The sequence below is a fragment of the Marmota flaviventris genome, chromosome 7 (assembly GCF_047511675.1).
Source record: "Marmota flaviventris isolate mMarFla1 chromosome 7, mMarFla1.hap1, whole genome shotgun sequence".
NCBI lineage: Eukaryota > Metazoa > Chordata > Mammalia > Rodentia > Sciuridae > Marmota > Marmota flaviventris.
This window is the reverse complement of record NC_092504.1, coordinates 107,245,476-107,261,589: the sequence shown is the minus strand read 5'-3', so window position 1 is coordinate 107,261,589 and position 16,114 is coordinate 107,245,476. Positions and strand designations below refer to the sequence as shown.

The following is a 16,114-nucleotide window of genomic DNA, read 5'->3' as shown; positions in this document are numbered from 1 at the left end:
CTAACCTCATTCCTGTTCATTTTTCAGGATTCATGTCAGCTGTTGTGGGCTTCCAGTAGATGCTAAATAAATACACATAGGGTGCTCTACCTGGCTTAGCACTGCATAAGCACAGTCCTCTTTCTAGTGCCTTCTGAGTGTTTGGTTGACTGTATCCCATTAGGTAGCCAAAAGTTCCACCTAGTGGTATATGCAGAATATAACAACTACCTCCAAATGCAGCATTTCACCAAGGAGGACAAAACTTGGAAAAAGGGATGCCTTTGTCCTCACCATATTTGGTGGTAAGACTCTACTATGGCTCCTGGCCATGCTAGTAAATAAGAAGAAATAGTTTATGGTCAGGCCATCATAGTAATAAGCCCCAATGAGGATCCTGTGCATTTGTAAGGACCATGCCTGGAGGGTAACCTGTAGAAACAAAATGGGCCCCCTCAAGTCCTTTTTCAAATGTAAAGACCTAACCCTAGGGAACATTCCAGCCAAATCCTTTGTCCCAGAGCTGTAGGAAATGAAAGGCAGAGGTAAACCCAAATGGGAGTTACAGGAAGGATTAAGATTCAAAGTCTAGGGGCTGTAGCTCAGTGCCTTGCTTAGCATGTGTGAAGCACTGGGTTCAATCCTCAGCACATTAAAAAAATAAATAAAACAAAGGTATTGTGTTTTTTAAAAAAATCAAAGGCTAAAGGACAAGGCAACAGTCTTGATTGTTATTTAACATAGATTTTGGTGAAGGCTCTTACCTCCAAATTTTATAAGCCTCTAGGTTAGCCACCAAAACCATATCCTGCTGACGCCAGATTTAAAATTAGGTAGTCGGTGTAGTTAGGTAAATGGGGTCTAATATCGAGTGAAATCTAAAATGGAGGCCATGTTGAGAATGAATTTCCGGAAAAGTTGAGCAACTCTCAGAATGTTAATGAAGCCCAGGAAACAGCCCCCAACAGATTTGAAGACAGCCCATCCCAAAGAAATGTTAATGAACAGCAAACTTGACTTGGAAATGCCCAGATTACTTCTTTGGCCCACCTGTGTCCCAACCCTTCCCACCTACATTCCATCACCAAAAACTATAAAAAGGGGAACACATTCGCCCTTCAACGGATTCCACCTCTTGGGTCCTCTTCTTCCTCCAAGAGAAGTCTTTTCTGCTGTCCTTTAATAACCTTCTAATTTTCCACTCTGACCTTGCCTCCGCATACCAGTCAACAGCGGTAACACTGCTCTCAGTTCCCCTCCCTTATTGTGGAAGTTCTGTCTGTTCTCACTTAAATAAATCCTATTCCATTTACTCTTGCCTTATGTTTTTGTCCATGGAGTTTATTCTTCAAATTTGGAAGACAAGAACCCAGAAGGAAATTGGTAAGGATTGCAGCCCGCACAAATCCCGTCCACCAACAGAAACTAGGAATCTAGTTTTATCTCAAACTCCGGTTTCACTAGGTAATTTCATATTTTCCACCTCACTTAAAAGTATTCCCTGGTCTGGAAGTGGTATCATTTCCCTCTTACAGATGCTGTCTGAAGTTCAGAGGCGCCTCCCTAAAAACCAGTCCTTTCGGGGCTGTAAGTGAATGAAGAGGAAGAGTAGGCCATGGCAGGTATTTTTGTCCCTTTAGAGTGAAAAGTTCTCATTTACAGCAAAGGGAGGGATTTTTTTTTTCTTTCTTTCTTTTTTTTTACTGGAGATTGAACTCAGGGTGACCCATCCACTGAGGCACACCCCCAGCCCTATTGTAGTTTATTTAGAGACAGGTTCTCACTGAGTTGCTTAGCACCTCACTTTTGCTAAGGCTGGCTTGGAACTTTCAATCTTCTTGCCTCTGCCTCCCAAACTGAGATTACAGCCATGCACCACAACCACCACCACCTCACAACGAGGTGATACCAGTTACCGGTTATCTGTGGTGAGGTGGTGAGGGTTATCAGTGGTGATGAGTCCTGCTTCCCCACATGTTGAAGTTTGAACATTAGAGAAGCACGCCAAGGCAAGCATATGAAGCAGGGTTTATTTAAAAGGAGGTAACATAGACTTCTCCCGCGAGGGAGAAGGGACCATAGCTGGTTTCATGGTATCCCAAGAAGAGAGGTGTTCTGCCCTTTTTATATGTCCTAGGATTCCTTTGTTCTCCTGCCTTTCCCCCCTTATCTTTCTCCTTCCTGCCTAAGTGACTAGGCCCAGGAATGCTCAGTGGGAGAGCCAAAAGGTGGGAAATAGGTGGACTGAAGAGGGAAGGGCAGGATGGAGTAGAGGAGGACACATTAACAACCTTATAGCTCCCTGTAGGGAAGGGAAATTGCTGGGACAGGTTACTTTGGCAACAGGTTGGAGCTGGGGCAGGTTCTTGGTAAGATCCCTTAGGGGACAGCCTCCAACTTCCCAGACTCAAAATTGTCCTCCTAGATATGACCTGACTTGATTTACCTATCCACACTGACTGCCTGTCTAATTCTGGCTACAAAGGGATCTTGTTATATAATGGCTGAGGACAGTGATGCAGTTGAGGACACTTAAGAAGATCATCTCTAGTGGGGCCAGGATGTGGTTCAATGGTAAAGAACTTGCCTCATGTACCAGTACAGGGAGGTCCTGGTTCAATCCCTGGTGCAGAAAAAGAAAAAAAAAAATGAGGCTTTAGAGAAACGAGAGGTCCCCTGGTATTGGAATAACTTTCAGTCTCAGCTAGCAGCTACCAGTGTTACCACTGTTTACCGGTGACGAGTCCTTGCTTCCCCAATGTCGAAGTATAACACCAGAGAAGCACACCAAGGCAAGGTTAGAGTGGAAAGTAGAAGTTTATTAAAGGACAGCAGAAAAGACTTCTCCCGGAGGAAGAAGGGGACCCAAGAGGTGGAATCCATGGAAGGGTGGTTGTCTCCCCTTTTTATAGCTAAGGTCTTCTTTTATCTTTTCTGCATTCCTGTCACATTCCTGTCCATTGTTCTGTTAAGGGTGGGGCACAGGTGGGCCAAAGGAGTAATCTGGGCAGGAAGGACTTTTGGGTCAGCTTCTTCAAGTTTGCTGGGAGCTGTTTCATTAACACTTCTTTGGGATGGGCTCTGGGCCTTGGGGACATTAACATTCCAAGAGTTGTTCTGCTTTTCCCAGACTTCATTCTCAACATGGCCTCCATTTTGGATCTTACTTGATATTAGACCCGATTTTCCTAACTACACTGACTACCTATCTTCACTAGCAGCTCAGAAGTGCTTGAAATATCCACCTTCCTTCAGGCCTGACAGGAGGACCTGCAGGATGGGGTGAAACCACATCCTCAGCACTTGTGGTTAGCATTGCCAAACTGCCCGGCCCGAAAACTGAGTCAGGGGCTTCAGGGCATGAAACCCCTGACTCAATAAGGGCTTAAGACCCCTCCAGATTGCTTTCTGCCATGACAGCAATATTTAGAGTTTCCTCACAGTGCGGTTACGGTAGGCAGAAGATGATTGGCTTATGGATATTGTCTTGCTTATGTATGATTGACAGGCACGCCCCACTCAAACCCTATAACCGTTGTGTGCATTCCAAAAATAACCTGAGCTACTGGACGATGACCTGAGGTGGGTCTCTAGCCAGTTCTCTCACCAGCTCCCGAAGTCTGTGTGTTGATTCCGTGTCTCTACCCACCCACACAAGGTAGCCAAGTGACCATAGATCACGAAGGGACTAGGAACACATTCACCCTGGTTTTGTGAAGTCCTCAATTATTGCAGAGGAGGAATGGAGATGAGTTCCATTTAGTGAAGGAGTACCCTTATGGTGGGTTCAGTGCAACAATTGAAGATAATGAAGTCTATGTCTGTCACCAGGAAACTTGGTTTAGAACTCTAGAAAGGAGTTGAAAAAATCTAAGAAAGGATATCATATCTGAGAGGGTCACGAGAAATAGCACAATGGAAACAAATCTAGAAGGTTCAAAAACTGCATTGGGCTGGGAATGTGGCTCAAGCAGTAATGTTATGCTCGAATTCGGGACCCCCGAAGACTACCAGAGACCCAAGATCCATGTAAGCAGCAAAGAGGTGTTTATTGTGAGCTAGCTCGGTCCTCCGCACGCATACACAGCAACTGGTGACGCTGAGAGGCCCCGAGCCCAGGGTTTACAGCAGTTTTATACACTCTTTGGAGAGGGCAGGGACTTCACATACATCATAGCAAATCATCACACACCGCGGGAAAATCAAATAACAACTCTAAAACATGATTAGCACATTCACTGGCGGGAACAAGTTGGATAGGGGTGATTGGTCAGTACAAAAGGGGTATTCGTTTGAACTGATGGTTTAAGCCAAGAGGGGTGTACGTGCTGAACTACATGGTTTCCCAACAGGTTATCAACTACCATAAACTACTGGGAGGGTCATCTGGCATCCCAGGTATTTCCCTGTCTCATGCTGATTGGTGGCTGCTAGGGGGTTGCTATGGATCTCCACCTAACCTGACTGAGTCAGGGACACCTGGCCAGCAGATCACTCCTGTTATTTGTAGATAAACAACTTAGCAGGGTGGGAATGTGCCTAGGAGTGCTCTGTGGGTTTTTCCAAGGACAAAGGTCATGTCCCTTCCTTGGACAGGCTTTGCTCTGAGGTAGAGGCTGGTTTTTCAGTAACGCGCTCACCTGGCATGCACGGGGCACTGGGTTCGATCCTCAGCACCACATAAAAAAAATAAAAGGTGTCGTGTCCACCGAAAACTGAAAAATAAATATTAAAAAATTCTCTCTTAAAAAAAAACGGCATATCACTTTTGAACATGTCTCTAATTAGCAGATGTCTTGAAACAACAGAGACTTAGATATTGCACTTTTTAAATAATAGGTGTATTGAATTGAGTTCAATGGTGCATGCTTGTAATCCCAGCAGTTCAGGAGGCTGAAGAAGGAGGATAGAAAGTTCAAAGCCAGCCTCAGCAAAAGCAAGACACTAAGCAACTCAGTGCAACCCTGTTTCTACAAAAAATACAAAATAGGGCTGGAGATGTGCCTCAGTGGTCTAGTGCCCTTGAGTTCAATCCCCAGTACTGGTAAACCCCTCAAAAAAAAATAATAATAATGGGTTTTTGATATATAATCCTTGTAGCATATATTTACATACATTAGTCTCCCTTTATCCCTGGTTTCACTTGCCATGGTTTTGGTTACTTGTGATTGACCCCATCCAAAAATATTCTTTGTTTTGACTCTTTCATGCAAGAACAAATTCACTTAACTTTTATTATAGTATATTTTATTATTTTGGTTAATCTCTTACTAAGCTTAACTTATAAACAATTTTTTCATACATATGTGTGTATAGGAAAAAAACGTAAGTGTATACTATCCCTATACTAGAGTTCAGTAGTCTTCGTGGTTTCAGGCATCCATGAGAGGTCTTGGAATGTACCTACAAGAGAAGCTACTGTAATCCAGACATGTAAAGTGTGCAACTCAGTGGTTTTTAGTATATCCATGGCATTATGCAACATTAGCTGGGCGTGGTGGCTCATGCCTGTAATCCAGCACATCGGGAGGGGGAGACTGAGGCAGGAAGATAGCATGCAGGTTCAAAGAAAGCATCAGCAACTTAATGAGACTGTAAGCAACCTAGTGAGAACCTGTCTCAAAATAAAAATAAAAAAGTCTTGGGATGTGACTATGTAGTTAAGTGCTCTTAGGTTCAATCCCTGTACACACACACACACACACACACACACACACAGAATTATGCAACATCACCACGATCAAATTTTAAACCTTTTCATTACTCTAAAGAGAAGCCCTACTACACCTCTGAGTTTAACTCCATAACCTCCCCTCACCCTAGATAATCACTAAACTACTGTCTGTCTCTGTAGATTTACCTCTTTAGTCAACTTTTTCGCTGCTGTGACCAAAATACCTGACAAGAACAACGTAGAGAAGGAAAAGTTTATTTGGGAGCTCACAGTTTCAGAGGTCTTGAAGTACATCAGATACCCCCACCCAGAAGACCCTTGTTATAACTAAGCTTCTCCAGAGATCCTCAAACATTCTGTTTAGCATAATTGTTCTTAGACTATCAGCAAGAACTTTTATAACAAGAGTTTCCAAGTGGAGGGTGTGTTTGCAGAGACAGAGTGGGACTCAAGGCCTCCAGCCTGGGTCTGGAGGGTACACAGAGGTGTTTGCCTCTCACAGGACTATAGTGAGGTCCTTCAGAGCCAGCTGGTGGGAAGAAAGTGGAGGGGACTCTCCATTTCCTAGTGTCCTTGGCTTAAATTGGGTGCCCAGAACAGTGAAAAAGCTGCTTTTATGTGAATTTCTACAGATTGTGAGCCTTTGAGTCCCTCCACTTACACACTGGGTATAAAGTTCTAAAACTTTCTGAACTCGGGGTTCAGAGGGGTGATTTGATAGAGGCAAAAATCCCCCACTTTGAACCTGGTTGTAGCCAATAAACCTGCTTCCTGCTATTCCTCCGTGTCCAGCCTTGGTTGTCCTACTACAGCCTTAGTTCATAAATGGCCAACTCCATTCCTCAAGGCCTGAAGTGAGGAAGGATATCATGAAGGAAAGGTGCATTGAAGGAAAACAGCTCAGAACATTACCAGGAAGCAGAGAAAGAGAACACCTCACCAGGGACAAAATATATAACCCAAAAATATACTCCCAAAGCCCCACCTCCTCCAGTTACACCCTACCTGCCTATAGTCACACTCAGTTAATCCCCATCAGGGATTAATGTACTGATTAGGTTAAGGCTCTCATCCCAATCATTTCACCTCTAAGCTTTCTTGCATTGTCTCACACATGAGCTTTTGGGAGACACTTAATATTTAAACCTTAACACCTGTTATGGACATTTCATATAAATGATCAAATAATATGTGATCTTTTATAACTGGCTTTACTTAACATGTTTTCAAAAATTCATGTTATAATGAGAATTATTATTTTTTGTATTGGGGACTCAACTCAGGGGTACTTGACCATTGAGCCACATCCCCAATCCTATTTTGTATTTTTATATAGAGACAGGGTCTCACTGAGTTGCTTAGCACCTACCTTGCTTTTGCTGAGGCTGGCTTTGAACTCATGCTCCTCCCTCCTGAACCACTGGGATTACAGGCATGCACTAAGGTGCCCAGCACTTCAGTCCTTCTTATTGCCAAATAATACTTCATTGTTTTCATACCACATTTCATCTATCCATTCATCAGTTTATGGACATTGGGTTGTTTCTATTTTGAGGCTATATGAATGATGCTGTTGAGAACATCTGCATATAAGTTTTTGTGTGAAAACAGGTTTCATTTCTCTTGAGTAAACACCAAGGAGTGAAATTGCAGACCCAGACTCTATATTTAACCTTGTATAGGCAGCTAACCATTTTCCTAAAAAGTTGCAGTGTTTTATATTCTCACCAGCCTATGAGGACTGTTTGAGGTTTATTAAAACTGCAAATCCATTCCTAAGAGTGCAAGTGGGATATAAAAACATGCTATGTTCTTTTTTCCCTCATTCTGTACTGTTGTTATCCATACTACGTTATAAACCCAACAATACTATAATTATTTCATATAATTTGATGTCTCTTAGAGAAAAGGAAAGCAAGTATATATTTATAGTATTAGTTGTTTTCTGGTTTTCTTCATGTATTCCTATGAATTCAAATTACCATCTGGTGTCATTTCCTTACTCCAAATATACTTTGCTCATATTTACTTCCTATAGACTATTAATATCGTGTTATATGTTATAGGCCTTTAGTAAAATTGTATACATACTGTTTTCTACAGTTTCTCTGCAAATCAGTTAAGAAGAAATATGGCCAGACATGGCGACACTCACCTGTGATCCGAGTGACTCAGGAGATTGAGGTAGGAAGACCCCAAATTTGAGGCTTGCCTTAGCAACTTAGTGAGATCCCGTTCCAAAATCAAACTAGAATAAAAAGGTCTGGGGATGTAGCTCAGTGGTAAAGCACCCCTGGGTTCAATCCCCAGTATGGGGAAAAAAAAAAAAAAAAAAAAGTTTACTGTCCAGATAGACAAAATATAGACACAGTACAAAAAAACTAGAATAAACCATGTAGTGTTTGACACGTTATACATATTTGGGGTACAAGTATAATTAAACACGTAAGTACAGTGTGATTATATGGGGTAATTAACATTTCCTTCTCAAACAGTTAGGGAGCTTCAGATTCCTATCCTAATTTTTTGTTGTTGTTTTTAATATTTTTTTAATTGTTGATAGACCTTTATTTATATGTAGTGCTGAGAATCAAACCCAATGCCTCACACATGCCAGGTAAGTATGCTACTGCTGAGCCACAGCCACAGCCATCATCCTAGTTTTTTTTACAAATCAAATTATTATGAACTATAGTCACACTATTGTGCTGTTGAACATCAGAACTTACTTCTTGTAACTGAAGTATTTGCTACTTAGATAATAAAGGTCCAGTTTTGAGTAAGAATTAGAATCAAAGCATACAGTTCCTATTTTTCTCAACAGAAAAGTCCGTTCAAAATGAAGATACACATTACATAGTAGTTAATGGTAAAGCCAGATTCCTAGATGGTAGCAAGCTCTTATCTTGGTAAGTCATCTATACTCCACATTTCTCTTCTGTACAGAAATGTTAATATTACCTACACTTTAGGTTATAAGATTAAAGCATACAGTATAATATGCCTAGAACTGTATCCAGTAGAGCTTGTACAAGTGACTGCTAACTTGATTCTATTACTGAGACAATGGATAAATACTGAACTCCCTCAGGAGAATCATGTCAGTTTCCCCAGTTAAAATGCTTAACTTCCAAAAAAGTAGAAATTGATACAATGTTTATTAGCAAAATTGTTCATATAATTTGAGGTCTCTTAGAGAAAAAGAAAGCAAGTACATATTTATAGCATTAGTTATATTAACTTTATAACAGTATAACATTTATACTGAGTTCTAAGGTGGTTAAATTTGAGATTTAATAAAATAATTTGTTAGGAAATGACTAGGAACTTCTAGTCTTCCAAGTTCTTTAAATATTGTGTGATTTTAAAATGACTTGTGGGCTGGGGTTATAGCTCAGTGGTAGAACATTTGTCTAGCTAGCTTGTGTGAGGCACTGGGTTTGATCTTTAGCACCTCATAAAAATAAAGGTCCATCAACTAAAAAATATTTTAAAAAAATAAATGTGATCTGGGGCTGGGGCTGAGTGGTAGAGCACTTGCCTGGCACATGTGAGGCCCTCAGCACCACATAAAAAATAAATAAAATAAAGGTGTGTGTCCATTTACAACTAAAAAAAAAAAAAAGTGATTTGTACTATTCATATACATTGAATTAATGCAATAGAAAACATATCTTAGGGTTTTTTGTTTTTTGATACCAGGGATTGAACTCGGTGCTCTCAAATACGAAGCTACATACCCAGCCCCTTTTTTCAAATTTTGAGGCAGGGTCTCGCTAAGTTTCTGAGGCTGGCTTTGAACTTGCTTATCCTCCTGCCTCAGTCTCCAGAACTACTGGAATTATAGGCATGCACCACTATGCTTAGCAATCTAACGTATTTTAATGTTCTCTTGATGGGGAAGGGGAAATCACTGTCTAAATCTTCTGTTCAATTTTTCTAAGATGCTAATGAAGAATCAGTTAAATCTGAGGCTAGGACTGTAGTTTACTGGTAAAGTGTTTGCTTAGCATGCAAGAGGCCCTGGGTTCAATTCTAAGCACAGTAAAAAAAAAAAAAAAAAAAAAAAAATTATATTCAATTAAGTTTCTTTCTTCTTTTTTTTTTTTTTTTTTAATTCAGCCACTTTTTACTTATTATTATTTTTTTTTGAGAAAGAATTTTTTTAGTATTTATTTTTTAGTTTTTGGTGGACACAACATCTTTGTTTGTATGTGGTGCCAGGCGAGCACTTGAGCCACATCCCCAGCCCTCAATTAAGTTTCTTAAGATAACTACTGGAACATTATTTGTGCTATGCTTCTGAAATGTTTTTGTACCATGCTCTTAATCAGTCCTGTTCAAAAGTCTAGAAAACTCAAGGCTCAAGCCCTTTGTGCCAAATAGACTTACTAAAGCAGGAAAAAAATAAGTATGTCTCAAAACACACTGTTAAATTCAACAGGACACAATCAACTATATCAAGTCTTCCCTCCCATCCCTAGCCTTACTTGCCAAAGGTACCCATTTTCCTGTGAAAATGAGTCTCCTTAGATTTTAAGTGCCTTTCTAAGCATAGCGGTTTTTTTTTTTTTTTTTAATACCAGGAATTGAACCCAGGGGCACTCTACCACTGGGCCACCCAGCTCTTTTTTATATTTTACTATTTACATACAGTTTTTAATTTACAATATTTTCACAATTTCCCTCCTTTAGTACCATACTCATTACCAAAAACAAAACAAAAAAGAAATCCAAACCAAAACCCACTTTTTATGTCAACTTCTTATTATATTTGAAACCAAAGAGATTAAGGTAATTTTATGAACTCAGAATTTTTTTTAAGTACATGAAATTTCCATTTTATTATACAGTTTTATATCACACTAGTTCAAATGCATTTCTCTAAAAACTCTTCCATAACTTCTTTGGGATTAACTGAGTCATCTCTAACATGGCTGTGGCTTTACCACTGATGCTGAAGTTAAACAAATAAAATCCAAATGATTGAATTTTTACATTAATAAGCTAAGAAATGGCCTCAGATTAATAGGGGTGTTAATCTCCATCAAGAACTGTTATTGAGGGGCTGGGGATGTGGCTCAAGCCGTAGCGTGCTCGCCTGGTGTGCTTGCGGCCCGGGTTCGATCCTCAGCACCACATACAAACAAAGATGTTGTGTCCACCGAGAACTAAAAAATAAAAATTAAGAAATTCTCTCTCTCTCACACACTCTCTCTTAAAAAAAAAAAAAAAAAAAAAAAAGAACTGTTATTGAAATGTTTCTTCTGATTCAGCAGTTATAAGTCAGAATCTTCAAAAAACAAGGGCAGAACAAAAGTACCAAGAAGCTTATGCAGCTTATGCAGTCCTAAGCCCAAGAGAAGCAAGGCAAAGCAACTTTCCTGAAAGCTAAATGGGTCTCCAGTACTTGCATCTAATTGAGCTTTCAGAGATATATACCTAAGACCTATCATCAATAGGTTTACCATCTTGGCTATGGTTGCACTAATTATGCCTAAATAGTTTAATACCCATCCAAGTCCAAAGGTGAAAAAACACATACACTGGTATGGTAATCGGCAAGAGCAAACTATAAAAGCAAAGGCTAGCAGTACTGGTACAGCCCTGTGGGAAGTTTTCTTCCACAGAGGCAGAGTAGAACAATCCTGCTAAAGAGATGAGTGGAATCAGAACAGTCAACGTTGGCAGAGACAGAAACATTCTTCTTTCCCACTTACTACCCGCCACCTTGTCTGAAAAGGTATATAGTATTAAGAAAATTTAATTGTTTTTAAAAAATTATGAGTTAGTGTTGCTCCGTTTTTTCTTGTTTCTTATTTTGCTGTGTCGTCCTAGCTGCTTGTGGTATCATATTAGGAATCCCATCAATGATTGGATAGGCTATTCCCAATTCTTCATTAATCAATTCATTTGTTGAGGCTTCATATCTGAGGGGGGGAAAAAGAACAAAATGAACTGTGGAAACAAAATGCTTCTGAGCTTAATGTTCAATAAAAACCATTTATCCAATTTTTGATACTGTTAATCCCAAAGAGTATTAATTACAAAAGCAGTAGTAGCCAATTCAAGCATTTCTCTTAAGAATCTGTAATTATTTCCATTAGTTATTGCTCATATTTTTTTTTCAGTTTAATTCCCAAGTTTAGCCTTAATTCCTTTTTTTTTTTTTTTGGTACCAGGAATGGAACTCAGGGGCACTCAACCACTGAGTCACATCCCCAGCCCTATTTTGTATTTTATTTAGAGACAGGGTCTCACTGAGTTGCTTAGTACCTGGATAGGTTGGCCTCTGGAGCCACTGGGATTACAGGCATGCGCCACGACCTTAATTCTTTATTCTTTTCCATACTAGTTAGAAAATATCTCCCCCTTTTATCCAAATATTCCTTCATTATCTAGTCAATCCCAAAATCATCCCAGTTGATTTACTAGTGGTACAAAAACTAGAGAAAGACTGAACTTCCTCCTTTTAGAGTAAATGCTAAATAGAGAATCTTAATTATACATTAGATGGAAACCACAGAAAAATCAAAATATGTAAAATAAAAGCTTGAAGGCAGAAATGAGGAAACTTTGGAAAGCAGTGAGTCTCTAACAGTGGTCCACTTCACCTTTTGAATATAACCCTGAGGGACATATTTTCCTTTTCTTCTTCTCCCTCTCCCTCTCCCTCTCCCTAATCTGGAGGTGGGGAACAAGATCACCTTGAGTTATCTACCGTGTTCTTATTATTGAATTGGCATGGGGACAAGGACCAAGCAAGCTTTCGGTTACAAATCTTCAGTGAGCCAGTTATATAATTAGCTAAAAGGTAAATCAAATGATAATTTCGAAGTTTAAGAAAATGGGATAATACGTTGGAAAAAGCTAGAAAAATATGAAAATAAAAAACTGCTAACAATCTACCACCCAAAGATAACCACGGGTAACCTTTGGTGTTTGTGCAATTTGTAAGTGGTACCAATCAATATGCAGTGTTAGTAGCCTGGAACATGTAGAGCTATTGTCCCAACAACTAGGTTAGAGGTTAAAGACGCTTTTACAAAAACCAGCTAGCCCTCAACTATGTCGGCAGAACTATTAAAATTGTCAGCTATCAGTCTGTACGGAGTACTTTCACAAGAATCTGGAGATTACTGCAATTATTTATGCTTTGGCCCTGTCCTGAATCTCAATGACTCATAAACTTGGCTGTTCAGAATGTACCAATGCCCGGACCCTGTCGCCGAATGGTACCATTCAGTAAGCCCGCGGAGCCGGCGGGGATGGGGTCCTGTCTGGGAATCGGCGTTTTTAAAAAGGGCCCGGCTGATTGGAAAGCGCTGCCAAACAGAAAGCGAACCTCAAAACGCGAGGACCCACTTCCGCGGATCGGCGACTGGTCTCGGGATGTCTGAGGTTACCCTCGGGTCTACTGTCGCCCTGGACGCCGCAGCTGAGGTACTAGGGAGCCCGGCCAGGCCATGGTCCGGGAAACCACAGCGGATACGGGACAGACCGGAACACCCCCCCACACACGTATCCCTTCCGCCAACGTAAACCCGGGGCTGGCGAGTCGCACCTGAGCGGCTTCTTGGAGAGAGGACACACTAGGAATTCCAGCAGTGCCTGATCGAAAGTGCTGGACGGCTCTTTCGCCCTCTCGCTCCGATCTGCCAAGGACAGCGACCTTGTCGCGCGGAGGCACCTACGAGTGACCGCGGATGGCGGCGCTCGTGTCCTCCACAGCGTCGAGGCGAGCCTGCAGCGTACTCCGTTCAGCATGATCCGCCGCCGGCAAACTCGCCTCCCTGCGCCCTACGCCAGCCAAGTAGCGTCCCTTTTCTCCGCACAGTCTCCTCAAGCACCGTCGACCAGGCCCCGCCTCTGGTTCACCGAAAAATGCTGCCCCGGGGACACGCGGGCACTGGTACTTTGGTTCCGAGGGAGCACTTGACCCGACTGCTTTTCTCAGGGTTATGATCGCTGCCTTGGGTTGGAGGACTCTTGTGCTGAGCCCTCCTGTGTACAAAACTACAAAAAAAAAAAAAAAAAAAAACCAAAACAAAACAAAAAAAAAAACCTAGGCCAGGTGTATTTAGCACTACACCCACAGCCCCATTCAGTAGATTTGGGATCCCAAATTTACCTCTGACTTCCCAAGGAACCAAATTTGCCTCTGACTCTCCAAGGAATTGGTGTCTGTTTGACCTTTTCTTATTCAGTAGTATAGAATACAACAATGTAGGCTGTGAGGCCCGTCAGCTTGGTTCCATATCCACAGTTTAACTAGATGGCTGAATTTTCTTATGTGTATAATAAGATTAATAATTGTACCCACCTCGTGAATTCCTTCATAATTACGGGGTTAAATGTAATAGTGCATGCACCAGCATTTAGAAAGGTTCCTAGCATAAATTAATGCCCAATTAATATTATCTATTTTATTCTCAATGTTACCCATTGTTATTTTTATATCATCTAGTCTTTCCAGTTCAATACACTAGTATATTCCATTTTTTTTTCCTTTTGTTGTGCTGAATATTCACTTAAATCTTTTTTTGATTATTAGGTTTTATCATTTCAGCATTGAGTTCCTGGGGGTTAAAGGTTAGTAAAGGATTTACAGATATAAATACAAGTTTATATTTTCAAACTTCTTTTGCATTCAGCAATACAAATATAAACTGAGAAAAATATATTATTTGTTCATCTTATTTTAAAAACCCACCACATTATTTGATGCTCTTCATCTCTAAAGCTTAAAAGATATCCAAATGCTAAGATATCTTATAGGATATGGAAAAGGAAACTCTTCTCTGTGTGAATACATATTTAAGAGATAATGAATTTTTGTCATTGCCAAGCCCTGTCTCCTCTACAAAGAAATCTTTCACAATCAGAACTTTCTGTTATTAGAGATGCTATTGGAGTAGAGTCTGGGGACAATCATTACAGAAATATTCTGAAGAGGAACTGTTGTAAAGTTCCTAGTGTACCTTCACATTATTTCCTTTGAGGGCAGTAGCAAGAATTAATTTTTCAGTTGAAGTTAGTTGATACTTGGGCTCAGGGGAGGTAGGAAACTATAGGAAAGATATATTTCAGCAGGGTGTGGTGAAGCAGAACTTGATTTCTGCCAGCACTGTGTGGGCCCAGCCTTTGGTCCCTTGTCCCTGGGACAAGCACTCAGGCTTAAAGGCCATCTTAGTTAGCTTTCCTGGCCTGACCAACAGATCCCTATCACCTGGGTTTTCTAACCAGTTATAAATAAATTAGTTTCACTTTACCTCCACATAGGTTTGAGGCAGATCATTTTACTTTAATTTGTTTTAGTTGGGGGAAGAATGGAGAGTGCCAACAAAATATTGAAAAAAATCCTTGAATTTATAATATTAAAAAGCAACAACCAATATTTAAGGACTGGTTGAGTATATGACTATATTAGTCCAAACTGTGTGTAAAATGTCAAAGCAAAATGTCCCTAAACAGCCCTTTATAATAAAGGAAGGTGACTGATTTCTGCATGTAGTAAACTAAGCTGAATGTAGGTGACAGTACAGAATCATGGGCCTGAAACAGTCTCTTTTATACTTTTTGCATGACTATAAACTTTCCATCACATAGACATGGGCATGTGTAATCACTTGGGTCTGAGCTCAGTTACAGTATTAGCTATATCATCTTGGGGAAGTTACTTAAACCCACTGCCTCTATCTTCTCACTTATAAAATAGGATAATAATATCTATCTTACAGTTTTTTATTTTGTTGTTGGTTTCATTTTGTGTGTGTGTGAGGGGGGTGGGGTATTAGGGATTAAACACAGGGGTGCTTAACCACTGAGCTACATCCACAGCCCCCCTTTTTTTTCCTGAGGCAGGAGTGGGGGGGTTGGGGGAAGATGGGGATTGAACTCAGGGACACTCAGGCCACTGAGCTACATCCCCAAACCTATTTTGTATTTTTTATTGAGAGACAGGGTTTCACTGATTTGTTTAGCCCCTTGTCCTTGCTGAGGTTGGCGTTGAATTCATGATTCTCCTGTCTCAGCCTCCTGAACCGCTGGGATCACGGTGTGTGCCACCCTGCCTGGTCCACAGTCCTTTTTATTTTTCATTTTGAGAACTCTCTGAGTTGCTTAGGGCCTTGCTAAATTGCTAAAGCTGGCCTCAAACTTGAAATCCTTCTGCCTCAGCTTCCTGAGCACTGAGAGGTATACCTCCCCACCCAGCTGCCTCACAGTTTTTGAGTGGATTAAAAAGGACAATTACAAGTAAAGGAATTAGCACAGGGGCTGGTCCAGTCTACCCGTTAAAGGAATGTTATCAGCAACAAAATTGCTTCTTATGGTGAAGTTGTGAAAATTGTGATGAAAAGGGAAAGAACAATGTACCTCTGCTATACCTTCCTTTGAACCGAAATGGAATTTTTGTACTTTCCAGTATGGATATTATCAAAACCACAGTTTCTGGACCAT

At 40.7% G+C, this 16,114-nt stretch overlaps 2 protein-coding genes across 2 annotated transcripts; both read right to left on the bottom strand.

Moving 5' to 3' along the window:
* Positions 1-4,009: 4,009 nt before the first annotated feature.
* Positions 4,010-11,356, bottom strand: Pigy (phosphatidylinositol glycan anchor biosynthesis class Y). The gene has a single exon (XM_071614549.1). It carries the CDS (start codon positions 11,354-11,356, stop codon positions 11,141-11,143), a length of 216 nt encoding a protein of 71 aa, XP_071470650.1. The 3' UTR covers positions 4,010-11,140.
* Positions 11,357-11,441: 85 nt separating this feature from the next.
* Pyurf (PIGY upstream open reading frame) lies at positions 11,442-13,546 on the bottom strand. Its single transcript, XM_027926627.2, has 2 exons — positions 13,218-13,546; positions 11,442-11,583 (listed from the first exon to the last, which is right to left on the bottom strand). Exons 1-2 carry the CDS (start codon positions 13,418-13,420, stop codon positions 11,442-11,444), a joined length of 345 nt encoding a protein of 114 aa, XP_027782428.1. The 5' UTR covers positions 13,421-13,546.
* Between the last annotated feature and the right edge of the window lie 2,568 nt (positions 13,547-16,114).